This window comes from Syngnathoides biaculeatus, chromosome 18 (assembly GCF_019802595.1).
Source record: "Syngnathoides biaculeatus isolate LvHL_M chromosome 18, ASM1980259v1, whole genome shotgun sequence".
NCBI classification, from domain to species: domain Eukaryota; kingdom Metazoa; phylum Chordata; class Actinopteri; order Syngnathiformes; family Syngnathidae; genus Syngnathoides; species Syngnathoides biaculeatus.
This window is the reverse complement of record NC_084657.1, coordinates 11,281,256-11,298,626: the sequence shown is the minus strand read 5'-3', so window position 1 is coordinate 11,298,626 and position 17,371 is coordinate 11,281,256. Positions and strand designations below refer to the sequence as shown.

The 17,371-nt window shown below is 48.3% G+C and overlaps 1 protein-coding gene across 6 annotated transcripts in view; it reads left to right on the top strand.

The window, feature by feature from the left end:
• The window catches only part of fgfr4 (fibroblast growth factor receptor 4), a 33,094-nt gene that overhangs the window by 8,236 nt on the left and 7,487 nt on the right, over window positions 1-17,371 (top strand). For 2 of the 6 annotated variants that reach the window (XM_061803160.1, XM_061803154.1), the window contains exons 4-16: window positions 3,030-3,193; window positions 10,434-10,637; window positions 13,298-13,485; window positions 13,562-13,712; window positions 13,798-13,845; window positions 14,661-14,930; window positions 15,059-15,145; window positions 15,236-15,402; window positions 15,486-15,609; window positions 16,467-16,657; window positions 16,739-16,877; window positions 16,959-17,152; window positions 17,226-17,371. In XM_061803160.1, the coding sequence (XP_061659144.1) occupies window positions 10,526-10,637; window positions 13,298-13,485; window positions 13,562-13,712; window positions 13,798-13,845; window positions 14,661-14,930; window positions 15,059-15,145; window positions 15,236-15,402; window positions 15,486-15,609; window positions 16,467-16,657; window positions 16,739-16,877; window positions 16,959-17,152; window positions 17,226-17,371 (1,817 nt within the window). In that variant the 5' untranslated portion in view covers window positions 3,030-3,193; window positions 10,434-10,525. Of the gene's footprint in view, window positions 1-2,783; window positions 2,963-3,029; window positions 3,194-3,591; window positions 3,750-8,529; window positions 9,136-10,433; window positions 10,638-13,297; window positions 13,486-13,561; window positions 13,713-13,797; window positions 13,846-14,660; window positions 14,931-15,058; window positions 15,146-15,235; window positions 15,403-15,485; window positions 15,610-16,466; window positions 16,658-16,738; window positions 16,878-16,958; window positions 17,153-17,225 lie in introns of those variants that run through there. The other 4 variants (XM_061803158.1, XM_061803157.1, XM_061803159.1 and 1 more) reach the window with 4 other exon arrangements.

Sequence of the window (17,371 nt, the reverse complement as noted above, 5' to 3'; positions counted from 1 at the left end):
CAGAGGGCGAGGAAAGCTACTGTGACGCCCTCCATCTTGGATGTCTTAATAGGCTGCTGAAGGCAAGCACAAAGGTCTGAGTCGGAGATTTGGCTCAAGTTCTCCCAAAAGGACACATACGAGCGGATTTCTAAAAATCTGAAAATACTCATTGGCAGTCTACATCTTTGAAATAAACAATATTCAATCACATTTTCTAAGTGTTCTGGTCTTTATTTCCATTCACTAGCTGCATTTTTTTTGAACTGCGTCGCACATTTTATTCATAATCTTAGCAGTAAAATGAATGCTCTTTTCCGAACGTTAAGAGAAGATCAATCTCGGCACGCCGTTCGACTGAGCAAATATATGATTTCATCTTACATACATATAAACATACACCTTTTAGATACGTTTGTAAACACCCTTAACTGGTCGCCAATCAATCGGAAGGCACAAGCGTTTCAAAAAAGACCTTTTTCCAATTATACTATGATATTTTCCAATCATTTACGTCACTAATATAGGTTAATATCATATATTTGATTATTTGTCTACATGTGAAGAGATTCACCCCGGTAGTACCGTCGTCCCAAGACGGTAGAAAAAGAATAGAAGCTCCGATGAATCACTTGCTCGATGTCATCAGGAAGAGTTTTTCCATCCAAGTGTTTCCGTCCCCTCTTTGCGTGTTTATTGAAGTGTACTCATGAATAACGCTTCGCATGTGTAACACGTTAACAGGATTTCCTCTGGAACAGTCCGAGCGGGCGTCTGCATTCACTCACGGCTCAGCGTCGAGGTTAACCAAACACGTCTCCGTGTGGACATCCTGCGCGCGTCGCGCTGTGTTTGGAGGGCGCTAATCTGGCCCCGGTCGCGCCCCCCTGGAACAACGCGCTTCAGCATCAATTACTTCGAACTTTGGAAAACAAAAATATGTCGAGAGGGGTCGGACGCGTCGCTTTCGGTGGGCTCGGGTCCTGCCTGAAAACACGACGGGTGTTTCTTTAAGGAATGGTAGGTGCGTGTATTTGACCGACTTTGTCAAGTGAGGAAATTCACATGGGTGCCACTCACTTGCCAAGATTCATCCATCCAGCCATCTATTTTCTTGCCGCTTATCCTCACCAGGGTCGCGGGGAGTGCCGGAGCCTATCACAGCTGTCAACAGGCAAGAGGCGGGGTACACCCTGAACTGGTTGCCAACCAATCGCAGGGCACGTGGCGACAAACAGCCGCACTCGCAATCACACCTAGGGGCAATTTTATAGTGTCCAATTCATGTTGCATGGTTTTGTTTTTGGGTTTTTTTTTTTGGAATGAGGGAGGAAACCGGAGTGCCCGGAAGAAACTCCACACAGGGAGGGCTGGGATCGAACCCGGGTTCCTCCCCCGACCGTTTACCAGCTGAGCCCACCGTGCCGCCTTGCTAAGATTCATTTACAGTAAATATAATCGTGTCATATTTTGACCACAATGTTTTTTAGGGGGCGGCAACGGTGACTCAGCTGGTAAACCGTCGGTGGAGGACCCGGGTTCGATCCCGGCCCCGCCTGTGTGGCGTTTGCATGTTCTCCCCGTGCCTGCGTGGCTTTTCTCCGGGCGGGCACTCCGGTTTCCTCCCACATCCCAAAAACATGCAACATTAATCGGACACTCTAAATTGCCCATAGGTGTGATTGCGAGTGCGGCTGTTTGTCGCCACGTGTCGTGCGATTGGCTGGCGACTGGTTCAGGGTGTACCCCGCTCGCCTCCTGCCCGTTGACAGCTGGGGTAGGCTCCAGCGCACCCCGCGACCCTCGTGAGGATAAGCGGCAAAGAAAACGCATGCACGGAAGTCGCAGTGAACGTGGTGATGAGGAGACTCGTTTTATTCACAACTCAAAGCAGACTGCAGCCCCGGCTGAACTGGGACCAGATTCAGTACCAGCGAACAGCCAGGTCGGGTATTTTCCTCAGCTCCAGGTTACCAAAGGTCAGTCGTGCCACCCGTGCCACACACTTCAAAAGTGGGCCCAAACAAATAATTAACTTAATTAGTCAGCGTGATGAATTAAAGCCGCGGGGTTCAAACAGGGTTCGGTGCGGGGTCCGGTTGGGGTCGGGGGCGGGGCGGAGGATCAGACCTTCCCCGCTGGACGTGATTAGGAGAAGAAAGGGAGAAGCGACGAGGGCAAACAGTGCGTCGCCGTGATATCCGTCATCGTGGAAACAGCTGCGTGCGTGGCCAGCCTCAAGATGCATCCCCACCAATCGGACGAGAAAAATAAAACAATAACGAGCCAAACATATCTTGAATCGGCACACACTGACGGAACATATCGAGGCAAATGAGGGAGGATTTACAAACGAATCGAGACGTCATCGTGCTAGCTTAGCGCTTTGCGTGGACAACTTTGTGGTACACGAGAGGCCTGCGCTTGAATGCAAATATAGTAAACATATGCTGAATGGGGGGGGGGGATCAAAAATGTGCCCTTTAACTCCGATTTATAGAATAAAGCCGCTTTTGTCATTCATATCATTTCGAGAGATTTGGGGCCCTTGAAAACAAACAAATGAAAAAAAAAACCCAAAGCATTACTGCAAAAAAATATTGAGAAGGCTATTTTATGCGGTCCCTAGCTACTCCTGCACCCTTAAAATTCTCATTTTTAATATTCAGCAACAATTTTTTTTTCTTCAGGGGGGGGACTGTGTGGTCACGTGACTGGCTGTCTCCGTTTGATTGGTCGGTTGGTGTCGAACGTCGCTCGTAGTTGCATTGGATTGGTGCAACAGAGTCACGTGACACAAGCCTCTCTGACCGGGTTAAAATAGATCACACAAGCAATAATAAATACCTTGAGATAAAAACACAAGTAGTGAACGGACTGTGACTTAATGAAATTACTACTGCACACCTCTGGTACTTCAACTTGTCTGGAACCGAACAGATCTCGTGAATAAGTGACGACATTTCAAAAGCAGAACTTTTGCGTGCGACTCGTTTCGATTTTTGCAAGCTTTTGGAAGCACAATAACAACAGTTTTGTGTTTTTATCAGGAGGCGCACCCATAGTACACCTTGCTGTACCTCTTGCTGAGGGGACCCCGCAAGCACCAGCGCCGACCCGACCCGAGCGATCTGTCTTGCAGCTCTCGATTTTTTTGGGCAGCGGTGACCCTGCCCCCCCCTCAGCTCATCTCTTTGTGTTGCGAACTCGGCAGGTAATGATTAACGCAAACATCCAACAATGAGGCCGGTTAGCCGCGTGGTTCTCCATCAACTCGTGCAAAACATGCGTAGCACTTGCGAAGACCTTCCTTGAATTCCCTTAAATTCCTGGAAGGTTTTTATTTCTCTTCATAAAACCTTAGAATTCTAAGCACGGAGCTCGAAAATGCTGTACACAGCTTTGACGCTTGAACTAAACATCTCATGTGTGATATTCATCCATCCATCCATCCTCTTAGCCGCTTATCCTCATGAGGGTAGCGGGGAGTGCTGGAGCCTATCCCGGCTGTCGGCGGGCGGGTTACACCCTGAACTGGTCGCCAGCCAATCGCCGGGCACATTGAGGCAAACAGCCGCACTGGCAATCACACCTTGGGGAAATTTAGGGTGTCCAATTAATATTGCATTTTTTTTTTGGGACGTGGGAGGAAACCGGAGTGCCCGCCCGGAGAAAAGCCACACAGGCACGGGGAGAACATGCAAACCCTATACAGGCAGAGCCGGGATCGAATCCGGGTCCTCAGAACTGTGAGGCCAACGCTTTACCAGGTGACCACCGTGCCGCTTGTGTCATATTCACATGACCTCGAAATGAAAACAAAAACAAAAAAAAGTTGCCTTGAAAGCACAAAAAGTGAACAAATCCAGCCGGTAAATTGGCATTTCTAGTTTGTCATGTTTCTTATGCCATTTTGTTCATAAAGGTAAAGCTTTCTTGACCAAAAATGGAATGCAAAAATATGGCCCTGACTTGTACGGCTTGAAAACAGTCGTGGACATTTGACGGCAAAAGATGCTCACTCAAATAATTTAAAAATAACAGTTATTCAACACCATCAGAATCTTTAACATACAATATATATCTTGTAAAATACTGCCCAACATTATCCATTATGTATTAAATACCATTTAAAAACAGTCCAAAAAGGCATTTTTTACACCGTACAGTTAGAGTCTATTTATTATAACATACACTATCACAACTATGTGTTTATCTATGACTTAATGCCATTTGAATGGATAAAATTGATTAAAACAACCCAGGATGTGCGACCGCTTTTGACGTTCAAGTTTCTTCATTTTTATGGTCCTTGGTCACATTTTCACCGCAACTTCACTGAAGACCCTAAAAAAAATTAAAAAAAACCCAACAGAAAATAGAAATTATTATTTTATCTGACACAACACAATGATGATTTTTAAAACTGAAATTTTCAGTGAGATTCATGAAATCCCGCCATTCATGTTGCGGTTTTTAAATTACGGCGAGGAGATTGGTATGAATATCAACGATAATGAGACAGGACACCAAATCTGAAACTAGCGCCTTCAAACTCGGAGCAACAGTTGGAATTGTAGCTTGAATTGAATTTTTTTTTTTTTTTAATCACATTCCAAAAAATAAAATGTGTTTTTTTTTTTATGTATTTGAGTTGATTCTGAGTTATTGAAACCCCAAATCTTTGGAATTCCTCCTGTGATTAGAAGAGATGACCAATTAGGTGATGTAGTAGTACACAGTACAGCATAGTAGTCCCACTTTTGCGGTGATTTTAGCGTCTCGCAACGACTAAATAATCCGTGACGGCATCAAATTCCTCCCGGCGTCCTTTGACCCGATGGCATCGCCGGTGTCGGCCGGTTCCACTCCCCAGTGCCCCCGGGGTCCAGATTAGCCATGATGGCCCACCCCTTGCATACTTATGCTAATGAGGTGGGGACGAGGGGGGGGGGGTGCAGAAATGACAACTGAAAACAAATTGAGCAGGAGGGGTGGAGGCTGCGCTTGATGAGGATGAGGACGGTGGGGTGAGGTTACGGTGGGGATGGAAAGTGAGGTGGGCTAAAGGTCAGGAAGAATGCGCGAGGTGTGGCCGCTCGCTCATTAGTCTATGTCACAGCAGGGGGGGCCGGGGGGGGGCACATCACGGCAACATCAGGTCCCTTTTCACATTTAAAGACACCCCCCCTCCCTCATTCCACACACAATAGTCCATCTTCTTTCAAAAGCATATCTTTAGTGCTTTTCGGTCTCATTTGCATGCGACTGATGTTCCGCTTAATGACGTCACGTGACCTGTTGCTTCGTGTGAAAAAAAAAAAAAAATGGAAAAAATATTTTGCCCCAGACATCTACTTGACAGGAAATAGGTAGGACATGTCCATCATAACGGGATGTATGAAAAGGTCTCATGGACCCATACCCTGAATTGAACCGGAAGTCGGCCATTTGGGTTGCAAAGCAGCCATGACGGGGAAAATTCATGCAGTCAGCCCCCCCCCCCCCCCCAGCCTGCAAAGAGAGAAAAATTCAGCCCCCGCTTCCAGTTTCTCAGGTCGACACTGAATTAGGTGCACATAACAGAACTCACAGGAAAATCTCAAGGAGCCATGCCCAAAACCGAACAGGAAGTCCACCATTTGGGTTCAATAGCTCTCTTTGGGAAGCAACCCCCTCCCCCCCCTCCACCCCGTGGTGCCCCAAATGATTTATATTTCTATTATTACCTATGGCAAATCACATAAAGGTATGTAAAACGCTTCACGCATAGTTTGGCGCTAATGGGCTAGCCACAGTCGTTATCAAGTCCAGATTGCGCAGCAATGTTGCAAGATTATTGTTGCGCCTCCGCTTTTATTGTGATGACAAACAAGATGTATTATGAAAGGGGGTTGGTTATGGTGGGGGGGAGGGGGGTCAAGCATGAGCTACTAAGGTCCTGACCCGGATTCAAACAACGGTTACATGATATCCACTCCGACCGACTGAGACTGAGGAACGCCACTTAAGACGAGAGTGTGGGGTGAGGGACGGGGCGAGGGAGGGGGCGCCCCCACCTTGCACAGGGGCGCCGCGTAATTCGGTGAAGGGGAAGGACGCGGTGAGCGCCGTTTAGCTTCGAGCCGCCGGTACTGTTGACATCAATTTTCGGCCTTTGGCACCGCTCGGGGGGGGGGGGGGGTCAGACGGTGCTCGATGGCGAAAGTCAAAGTACACAAATAAAGGAAGTCATAAAGCAGATAAGGGCCGAGCTTAATGGCCGCCGGCGCTGATCGGGCTTCGGGGGGGGGGGGGTCATGTTTATGCGCGTCAAAGTCTTCTGCGTTGTCCTGAACGCAACATAACATGTAGTTCTGCACTAACCTTTGAGCTGTAGCACAAAAAAAAATCCTAAGGAAGAACGTCTGATCTCATAAAGACATAATTTCCCATGATGCATTGCCGGTTCCAACAATTGCCATCAACCCGTGATGTCGGTTGAGAGCTTGGTTGCAAAATATGATACTGTACTTGCTCAAAATGACTATTTTACATCATATTTTGCTTTTTCAAGAACAAATTTTTTTCAAATAAGATATCCACTCCTCCATTTTCTGCACAGCGTACCCAGACTAGTGTTATGGATTATGATAATTTTTTACCATTTTAACATGCTTGAAAATACCATTTTTCTGTGCATTATGAAACATTTTTTTTCTTTTGATATATTGTTAAAAATGGGACTTTTATTTATTTTAACTATCTGCAGTTGCGACCATTGTATAAAACTAGCAATAATCAAAAAAGTCAGACCGACCTTCATTAAAAAAAAAATATTTGGGCCATCCAACTGAATGAAATAAGATGAATTTAAAACGCTCGGGATAATAATAATAATAACAATGTGAGCGCTTTCATATGAGTATCGCCAAGTGTACCTAATAAAGTGTCGATTAGCTTGTGGATCAGTTTAATGTTTTTATTGTCGTTGTGCTGCATCGTATCAGGAAATGTTTTTTTACAGGGCATTGTAAAAAAAAAAACGTTTTAATAAGATAATTTAAAAAAAAAAATTATAGCAGCAAAGCTAAAGAGGATGGGGGCTGATGGGATTACTCCGCTACCCCTCCTCGCCTTCCCCTTACTGATGTAATTAAAACATGGAGGTGAGTCACAAAGGATTCCCTTAATTGGATGTGCCGTCGCCACATATTTGCATTTCTTAGCCGCCTATCCTCACAAGGGTGACGGAGCGCTGGAGCCTATCCCGGCTGTCAAACCCCCTGCCTGTGTGTAGTTTGCGTTGCCTGCGTGGCTTTTCTCCGGGTGGACACTCCGGTTTCCTCCCCGCATACCAAAAACATACAACATTAAATCCGACACGCTAAATTGCCCCAAGGTGTGATTGTGAGTGCGATTGTCGTCCGTCTCTGTGTTACGGAACTACATTAGTGCCACAGGGATTTGAATTTGAAATGTGAAGCGATCACATTTTTAATAGTCGCCGCCATTCGCTGTCGAAAATTAAAATCGAAACCGAACAGCCAGCCAATTGCAGTTACGCTCGCTTGGTCACGTGACGTCACACACTAAGAAAGCGTAACCGGATTGGCTGGCTGTTGCGTTCTGACCTGAAGTAACCCCATGGAAGTAGACAAGTGCCACCGCGATTTGAATTTGAAATAGGATTTGAAATTAAAAAGAAATTGAAATGTTACGTGAATTTGAATTTAAAATCGGACTTGAATTTTGAAATGTTAAATTCAATAATTCGCTGTCTGAAATTGAACTTTGTTGTTAAAATTCAGTTTCGTTGTTATAATTCGCTGTCTGAAATTCAATAATTTGCTGTCTAAAATTCAGTTTCGTTGTAAAAATTCACTTCCGGTTTTCACAACGAAGTTGAATTTCAATTATTGAATTTAACATTTCAAATTCAAATCCAGGCAAAATTTCAATTTCATTTGAAATTCAAATCCCGGTGGCACTCGTCTACCTCCATATAACCCTGCCTGGTGGCACAGACGGCGAATTTTATCCAATTGTATTTCGGACCGTGAATTGTAGCAACTATCGAAAATGCGATCACTTCACATTTCAAATTCAAATCCTGGTGGCACTAATTTTTACTTCCATATTATAAGTGCCCAGAGATTGGCTGGCAACCGGTTCAGGGCAGTACCCTGCCTTCTTCCCGATGAGAGCCGGCATTGGGCTCCAGCACTCCCCGCGACGACCCTCGTGAGGATAAGCGTCTCGGGAAATTGACGGGTTGGTCGATGGGTTAAATCGGGCAAACAATTTAATCACTCAGTATAATTTAGGGGGTGGGGGAGTTGATCATAACTAATTACAAGATATTTTGCATTTGAGATTTGTTTTTTTTCCCCTCTTTATTTGCCAGGGTTGAAATTGGGGTGTTGGGCGATTAAGGGCGGGGTGCGGTGGGGTTAGTGGGGGGCAGAGGTGTCCCCTCCCCTCCCTTCCCCTCTCACCCCCCCCCCCCCCCACTCAGCATTGTTGTTGTGGCTGCGTGCTGGTGTGGCGGCAGTGCAGTTGGGAGTCGAGCTGCAGCGCGGACGCACGCAGGCGCTCTTTCAAAAATCTCACTTAAAGCGAGCCTCGGAGGAGGTTCGGCGCGAGACCTCCACGCGGATCAAGCGAGACAAAATTAGAGGGCGAGGAGAAGAAGGGAGAGGAGAGGAGAGGAGAGGACGCTGAGTAAAAAGGCGCACCGGCTCAGACCACCCCTCCACAAAAAAAAAAAAAAAAAAAAACGCGCCGAAGCTGAGACGCGACTCACCCCGGGCTCTAGTGCTCCTTAAGCGGATAAACTGTCGCGCCGGTGGTGGTGGGGGCAGAGGACCGCCTTGGCGTTGTGTGCTCCCTGCTTGGATGTACTTTGAGTGGCTGTCCTCGCACCAGGGGCCGGGCAGCTGTCGCCACTCGAGGAAGGGAAGGGGAGGGGGCGGGTGGTGGGGGGACTGACCGCGGACGGTGGTTCGGATGGATTTTGAAGGCTTCGGATAGGCAAGAGCCCACTTCAGAAACGTGGTTTTTGTAGTTCTTGTAAAAGTGCCACAAAAGTGGACTACGTGCGGCAAATGAGGATCGCAATATATCAAGCGCTGGGATAAGGAGTGATTGCACCTCCCAAAACAACAACAACAAGAGGTGCGTGTCCACGTTTCATTTCTATGTCGACTTTTATGATCTGTTCACTCTGTTTCAAATGAAATTCTTGCTTGCAACGAGTGCTTTAGACATTGAACCCGGCTGAAGAGCGCCTGCCTGCCTGCCTGCCTGGCTGCCTGCGTGCGTGCGTGCGTGCGTGCGTGCGTGCGTGCGGCTGGAGACTTTGGACTTTTGGCACCTTTACTCGCCTCGCGACTGGAAGTGTAATTTAAAGATGCTCGCAACTCGGCTTGGTTCCTAATGGCCTTATAAAAAGTTTCTTTCTTTCTTTTTTTTTTTTCCAAGATGCGTTTTTTGGTGTTTTATCCCACACAGATTTAGCACTGATTTCATAATTTGCATGGAATACAACCTAAACCAGATTGCAAAAAAAAAAAAAAAAGTTATAAAATAAAATACACAATTTATCAAAAGTAGACAATTGCAAAAACAGCTTTCTTTCTATTTCCATGATAAATATGTTTTTTTCGATAAACGGCATGCCAATGGCGCGATTCATTCATTATTCTTGCGACGTTTTCCTGCTATAACTGAGTTTTTCAAGCCATTAAACGGTCAAGCGGTACGATTTCAATCCAGATGCACGATAATGCCCGTTTTGTGCTAGTTGGTGTGGGAAATCGCAAAATATGATACAGCGCTCTCGTACAGACAGCGTAAACGACTTAAGAGAGCCAGAAAAGCGCCGCTTGTTCCCGCTTGTGTACAATATTTACATGCTGTTGTCTCACGTGATAACACAGCCAGATAACTGGAGACACGATTTGCATTCAAGAGTGTCGACACGTCACATTGACAGAACATGATTGATTCCTCAAGACTGGCAGCTGGGATTAATTCATTTCTCTAACTTCAATATTAAAAAAAAAAAAAAAAGTCCTACAGTGTCTTCCCTGCTTGCAAGAAGGAAATTGATCGAGTGGCACGGAACCAAGCGGCTGACCTTCATATTCCGTGTCTCCCTGGCAAGTTTCAAGTGTTTTTCCCCGGTCGGGGCCCATTCTTCCCAGGCTGGCCCTGAGCACCGTCCATTGACAAACAACAGGCAGTAACAGCCCTTCTCCTTATTCACGATGCAGGGGGGTTGGTGGGGGCGGGGGGGGGGGGGGGGGAGAGAGCCCTGGACAATGTAGGACGAGCGGGGCGAGTGGCGGGGCATCTGGTTAAGAATGCAGCTGCTCCCAGTCCGAACAGCCACGCTTCAGTTTGGATTTTGAAGAGAACCGAGAGAAAAGGCACAATGACCAATTAGTCCCCGTGTTGTTTTGCCTCCGCAGGATCCAGATTTGAAAGCGGCCGCGTCGCCGATGCCACGAGCCGGCGCGTGAGGCCAAATCCGGGCTTCCTGCGTCGACCCCGCGGCCTTCGAATGAGCCTCGAGAAGATCAGGATGGTGAGGGTCTGCGCGCTGTGCCTGCTCCTGCTCTGCTGTTCCGGGCGACTCTCGGCCAGACCCAACGGCGGAACGGGGAGAACGAAAGGTAAAGGACGGGAGAATGTGACGGCAATTACTCGTGCGGATACGGCAGTTGTTGTGCTCGTCACTGCAGTCTATTGCACTTGAATGCAACATATTTCTGGCATTGAATTGGTTCTTTGGATGAAATGGATGAAAATTAGGCCGCTAGCTCCAATTTATTACGAGGACCACGTTGCTGGAAAACGTGACGTCAATTGTTTGAGTCCTTTGACCGTTTTGTGAAACTGCCTCACAGTAAGAATATCGCCGGTTCGGTTTTCGGATTGACCCCTCGGTCATCCGTGTTGTCCCCATTTGGGTCCACAGGGGAACCGGAGCCTATCCCTGGTGACGTTGGGTGACAGGCTGTGTAGACCCCAGACTGGTCTCCAGCCAATCGGGATGTGCTTAGACTCACACCCATGTCTTCAATCAACCCCGTAATATCCAAGCTTTTGGAATGTGGGAGGAAGTCAGAGTACCCACTGAACGAAGAGAGAACACCACACACATAGACCAGAATTGAGATTCAAATCCAGAACTGTAGAATTGTGAGGCAGATGTGAAAACCGCAACAGCCCCGTGCTCTCACCCAGAAATCAAAAATGTTAATTTCCGGCCAGTTCCCTTGACTAAACCGCAATCTGGATGCAGTCCTAAGATGGTAAAAAGCCGAGACAATGGCTGGACGAGAGAAGGCTATCCATACCCCCCCCCCCAAATCTGGTTGGGAATTCCAATTTGAGTTCGGCGGTTCCGCATCGGGCGGAAAGTGTGTTTTGGCTCCGGCGAAAAGTGCTACCTGATCCGCTGCGAGCCCCGAGGCTCGGAAGTGTAAATCTGCTGGGTCGCATGCCAGTTGCGGAAGAAGAAGAAGAAGAGGAAGGCAGCCGTGGGAGGGACCGGCCGGCGTTCTTCCGACCAGACTTTCATTGATGCTTTTCAAACAAGTGCCAAAAGCAATACGACGGGCAACCCACCTAAATGTTTTCCACAGATGGAAATTAAAAGGTTTTTGTTTTTGTTGCTGGGGCCAATGAAAGACGGCGTTGCTTGCTGGAGGGCATCAAGCACGGAGGGTTTTCCTTCTTAACCTGAAGGGAGGCTAGCCGGGGCTTGCTCCGCGGACGACCTCCCGACTCCGCTTGCAAGCGAGACGACGGAAGATAGATCATAGCTAGGCGAGTCCTTTCAAGACACATTCCAACCCCCTCCAAAAAACCCGAGACCACATGAAAGAATCTCCAAAATGCTCTTCTTACTTCATCCGAAGCTACAGAACGATGGAAGTGTACAAAGAAAAGTTTTCCATTGTCTGAAACGTTAACAAACGTTCTCGCCGTTGTTGCCTCTGCGGAGGGCTCCGCCACGAGCGTTCGACTGAAAGAAACTCAGGGAATGAACCGCAAATCTCATGTGAGTGAAATGTGTGATCCGAAGACCGCAACCAGAGATCCCGATACGCAGTACTTCATGAAAATTTATAGCTGGACCAAAAAGGACACCACATCAACAATCTTCACCTCATTTCATGACCTAATTATTGAAATATTCAAGGGAATATGCAAAAGGTGCTCCCAAAAGGAGAGGCAAAACTGGACCGCGATGTGTCTTCGCTGGCGCAGAGTCAAATGAGCAACAAAAAAGTGGATTCTTTGTGGTCTGAATGGCGGAGCCAACATCAAGGAGTGCCGACCGTGCCAAAGAATCTTTAACGTTGGGCCGTATTATTATTATTATTTTTTTTTTTTCCCCCCACCGGGGGTGCATCCGCTGGTCAGGGCATTCAGCGGGACCGCCGAGAGGCTCGTTACTCCGACAGCTTGACCCGAAAGCCGTTTCTTTGGCAATTCAGACCCGATTATCGTTTCGGCGCCCAGCGGCCTTCGCGTTTGAATTCATGCACAATTTAGTCCGTTAGACGGCGAGTCGCGCTGCCAGGTCCGCCGCCCGGCCGCCCGTCTCGCGGTTTGTTTGTGTTTGTGCCTTGTTTTGTTTGCCCCCTCGCCTCTGGGTGACAATTCACACCCCGCCGCGAGTTCAACGGCGGGGCACGACCGTGTCCCTGTCCCCCTGAAAGTTCATTAGCATGAGCCCCCCCCCCCCCCCCCCCGGACTCCGGCGACCCAACCGTCTCCTGAACTTTGTGAACAAACGGATTTGTTTCCTTGCAGTCTGCAGCTTTTTTTTTCCCGTCTTCCATCCTCAATGTTGCAATTGTGCGTTTTGTTCCCCGAGTACATTAACAGTTTGTGTACTTTGGTCCGAAAAAAAAAAAGGGCAGCACTTCACTCTGACAAGGGAACAGATTGCCTTTTCACTAAGCGCTTGCAGGAAGCAATCAAACAGAAAATTGCCCTGGAAAATTGCTCCTTCTGAGTGACTGCGCGGTAATGGAGGTCCCCTGGCCGCGCAGCGCATACACCGCGAGCGAGCCAATGAATGGAGGCCACTGTGGCCGATGGTGACACGATAGTCGCCAGGTTATCTGGGCACTCTATCACCACTTCCTGGTGGCATTAAGCGGGCTCGGTCGGGTAGGAACACGCCGTTCTTCTGATGCCGGATGTTTCAGGGTCCAACTAAATCCAGCAGGATGTTTTACACTTGTTTTGCGCTATTAGGACTCGGATTGAAGTGTAACGACAATTCGAACATTTCTAATCTGTTTTGCCGATCCAGATCTTCAAATGTCAAGGCCTCTGATCATGCCGGGTTACCCAGAAAACGTCACAGCAAGCGTGACCGGTCAGGCGAAGCTTCAGTGCAAAGTCCACCGGCCGGCGTCCACCAAGGTGCAGTGGTTAAAGGTGGAGCTCGGGGGGCCAGACCGGGGCCAGGGAGGACCGCCTCGCCTCAGACCTCTTTCGGTGAGCGGACCTTCAAAAAGATGTGCCGGTTTTTGTTTTTTTTAGCTTCGTACTTAGCAACCTGGCTTGTGTTCAGCCCCTGCGGAGCAACGTGTCCAAGGTCAACATCCTGCATCTGTCCAACGTAAGCAGGGAGGATGCCGGCGAGTACATTTGCATGGCTGAGAGCAAGCACGGGGGGAAAACCGTCATAGCCATGCAGTCGGCGTGGCTGGACGTTCTTCCGGGTGAGACACACTCCTTCGAACCCCGTCGGGCTCGCGATCAGACATCGCCTGCCTTTATCCGTAACGCTGCAATTGTCTTGCGCAGGTGCGGCTATTTCCAAATTTCCAGTGACAAAAACGACCATCCCACAAGGTAACGTCATGAATGAAAGCGTTTCCCAAACTGGAAAATCGAAAAATAAAATAGAAAATAAAATAAAAAAAGTCAGAGATTTGAAAAGAATGAAAGAAAGTGAGACCTCCAGATCTCCTGTGAAATATTCACCCCCCCCCCCCCCCGCCTCCCCGGGTTTTCACTCATCATGCTACGACATGTTCAAAACCTTAATTCTGTCGTGCTCGCTCCTTTTCTACATTTAAAATAAACTGAGGGGAGAGGGAGTTTTTCACCGTTCGCCAGATTGCTCTCCGTCCCTTTTTTTTTTTTAAGCAGCCGATGGGGGCGGGGGTGGTGTGGTCGGTCAGTCAAGTCCTTGTCACTATGGTAATGTCATTGTTTGTAGATGAGCTATAAGGGGGGGGGTGCGCGCCGACTACCTTTCCGATGTTAGGACCGATCCGCTAACTTACAGGTGTCAAACCCGAGGTCCGGGGGCCAGATCTGATTCTTGCTAAAAAATCTGTCAAAAAATGATGGAACTCTCACACGGAAAAAATATTTGCAATCGTGTTTTTGTCACCAAAACCCCGTTTTTACAGTAACTCGAACAAGAGTTACAAAGAATTATCCTTGACTTTTGCGTTCAAAACTATTTGTGGGCTATGCAATAATAGAAGTCTGTGATTGAATATTTATGTTGTTATTGACAGTCACAACGGCCTTTTGAGAGAAACTATAACTCCAAATTACTAGTCTATTAAATTTAAACACAATGTCCCCCAAAAATTGTTTCCAATGACATCCGTGGTGGGAGGGATACCATAACTCTTTCTCCAAACTCGAAACAGATATTCTTGGGGACCTGAGCGAGGGTACCACGGAGCGTCTCCTCCTCGAGCCGGGCAGTGTGCTAAAACTGCGCTGCGACACGACAACTCGGCCAGGCATGGCGGTCAATTGGTATAAAGGGGGAACCCGGCTGGCGCCCACCCCCCGGATCCTGATCCGCGGCACCGTCATGGAAATTGCCGACGTCACGTACGAGGACTCGGGAGTTTATGTGTGCGCCCTGCGTGGCACCCGAGGACCCGTGAAGAACTTCACCGTCACTGTGACCGGTAAGGATGCGAAGGAAACAACCGATCTGTACCCTAACGTTCACGGGACAGTACTCGGAGTGGACCATTCCAACGCAAATCATAGCGAGACAAAGGATCGATTATGATTCGCGCTTGTCATTTTTTAGACTCTTTGGGCTCAGGCGATGACGACGAGGACAACGACTTGGAAGACTCGTCTGAGATTGAAAATGGTCACGTTTACCTTTCAAGAGGTGCGTTTGTGTTTTTGCAACGTAGTTTCTGAATGATTGGGTTTTTTTTTTTAAGTGGACTCCGAAGGCTAGGTGTCTTGGTCTTCACAGGTCCTTACTGGACCCACACTCAACGTATGGAGAAGAACCTGTACGCCGTACCAGCGGGCAACACGGTGAAATTTCGTTGCCCGGCCATGGGAAGCCCCATGCCCAGCATCCGTTGGCTCAAAAATGGAAGGGAGTTTCGAGGCGAGCACCGTATTGGGGGCATCAAGGTAATAACATTTTTTTCTGAGCTTTTCTGAACGGTACGTTTCATTGCCTACGGTGTTTTTTTGTTTTTTTTTTGGTTTCCAAGTTGAGGCATCAACATTGGAGCCTGGTGATGGAGAGCGTTGTGCCTTCAGACAGAGGAAATTACACCTGCGTGGTGGAAAATAAATACGGTTCCATTTCTCACAGCTACGTTCTCGATGTCCTGGGTAAGATTCAGAAATTTACCATTCGCTTAACATTTCTTGACTCCGGGTGTCTAGAAGAACTTTTTTTTTTTTTTTTTTAGACCTGGCTTGCGCACGCTGAAATGGTCCAAAAAAAAAAAAAAAAAAAAAAGGAACGATTCCCCGGGCTGAGGTTGTAAACAGTCAGTCTATAAAACGAATTAGATCTTAAAAGTTTGAATTTCAAGCCATGCCATCTGACTGACTGTATTCATGGCAGCGGTCATTAGTTAGCTCTTGCGGAAAAAGCATCACGCCTCCAAATGAAAGCCTCCAGTGTGAGGCGGAAGTACAATCGGGGTGGGGGGTGAGCAGAAAGGTGACGGGGGCGCCTGGCGTCAGCCGTGGGCGCAGGATGTGGACGCTCGGGCATCCAAAGCGGTTTTCTACCTGACCTGTGACTGGAGATCGGGAGGGCGGCAGGATCGTTTGTTCATTGGTTGGCTGCGTGTCCGCAGCGGGGTCAGTCCCCGTTTTCCTGGCCGACCGGGGGGGAGTGGACTAACGAGACGGTTAACGAGATCAGAGAGCGGGACTGACTGCTGATCAAAGAAACCCCGGTCGCCCGCTGATAAATAGCGATGTCGTTGGAGGCGAATTCCATCAGAACATGCCATTTCCGGGCTTGAATTTGACATTGGCAACTGTTCTAGGGAGCTCGTTATGAAACATGAATAGTTTCCTCACAAAGGATCGTTCTGACCTCCCGAGTTTGAGTATTTCTGAATATCTGTCCTTGGCCGATCTTTACCTCACTGCGCTTGAATCCCTTTCAACCTGAGGTAATGGCGACAGCAGATCCGTTACTCATCCTTGCAACCCCCCACCCCCCCATTCAGAGCGTTCCCCCCATCGGCCCATCCTGCAGGCGGGTCTACCGGCCAACACCACGGCAGTAGTGGGCAGTGACGTCCAGTTCCACTGCAAAGTCTACAGTGACGCGCAGCCGCACATCCAGTGGCTCAAACACATCGAGAGAAACGGCAGCCGTTACGGTCCCGACGGGACACCCTACGTCCAGGTTCTCAAGGTTGGTGACGCGTCCATTCCCGGGGTCTTATTTTTGGGAGGTTTAGACTCGACTTCTTTTTGCCTCTATTATTGGATGTAGACCGGCAGTCTGAACATGTCCGAAGTGGAGGTGCTGTACTTGTCTAAAATCACCATGGACGACGCAGGAGAGTACACTTGCTTGGCTGGAAATTCGATTGGTTACGCCTACCAGTCAGCCTGGCTCACCGTCCTCTCAGGTAAGGAAAAATGTCTTCAGATTCGACGCACGTTCAGGGCTACGTGCGAACAACTTATGAACCGTTCTCGACTCGCTGCAGAGCAAGAAGCCGCAGACTCCGTGGACACCATCGAGACCAAGTACACGGACATCATCATCTACGCCTGCGGCTTCCTTGCTCTAATCATGGCCATCGTCATCGTGGTCTTATGTCGGATGCAAGTCCAACCCAGAAGGGAACAGTTTGACGCCCTGCCGGTCCAGAAGCTTTCCAAGTTCCCGTTGCGAAGACAGGTGGATCTCACGGCAAAAGTTTGTGTTCATTCATGATTGAAAAGTAAAATCTCAATTTTATGATTTGTTTCAGTACTCGGTGGACTCAAACTCATCAGGGAAGTCCAGCGCGTCTCTGATGAGGGTGGCCCGGCTTTCGTCCAGCTGCTCTCCCATGCTGGCAGGAGTGATGGAGTTTGAATTACCGTACGACCCCGACTGGGAGTTCCCCAGGGACAA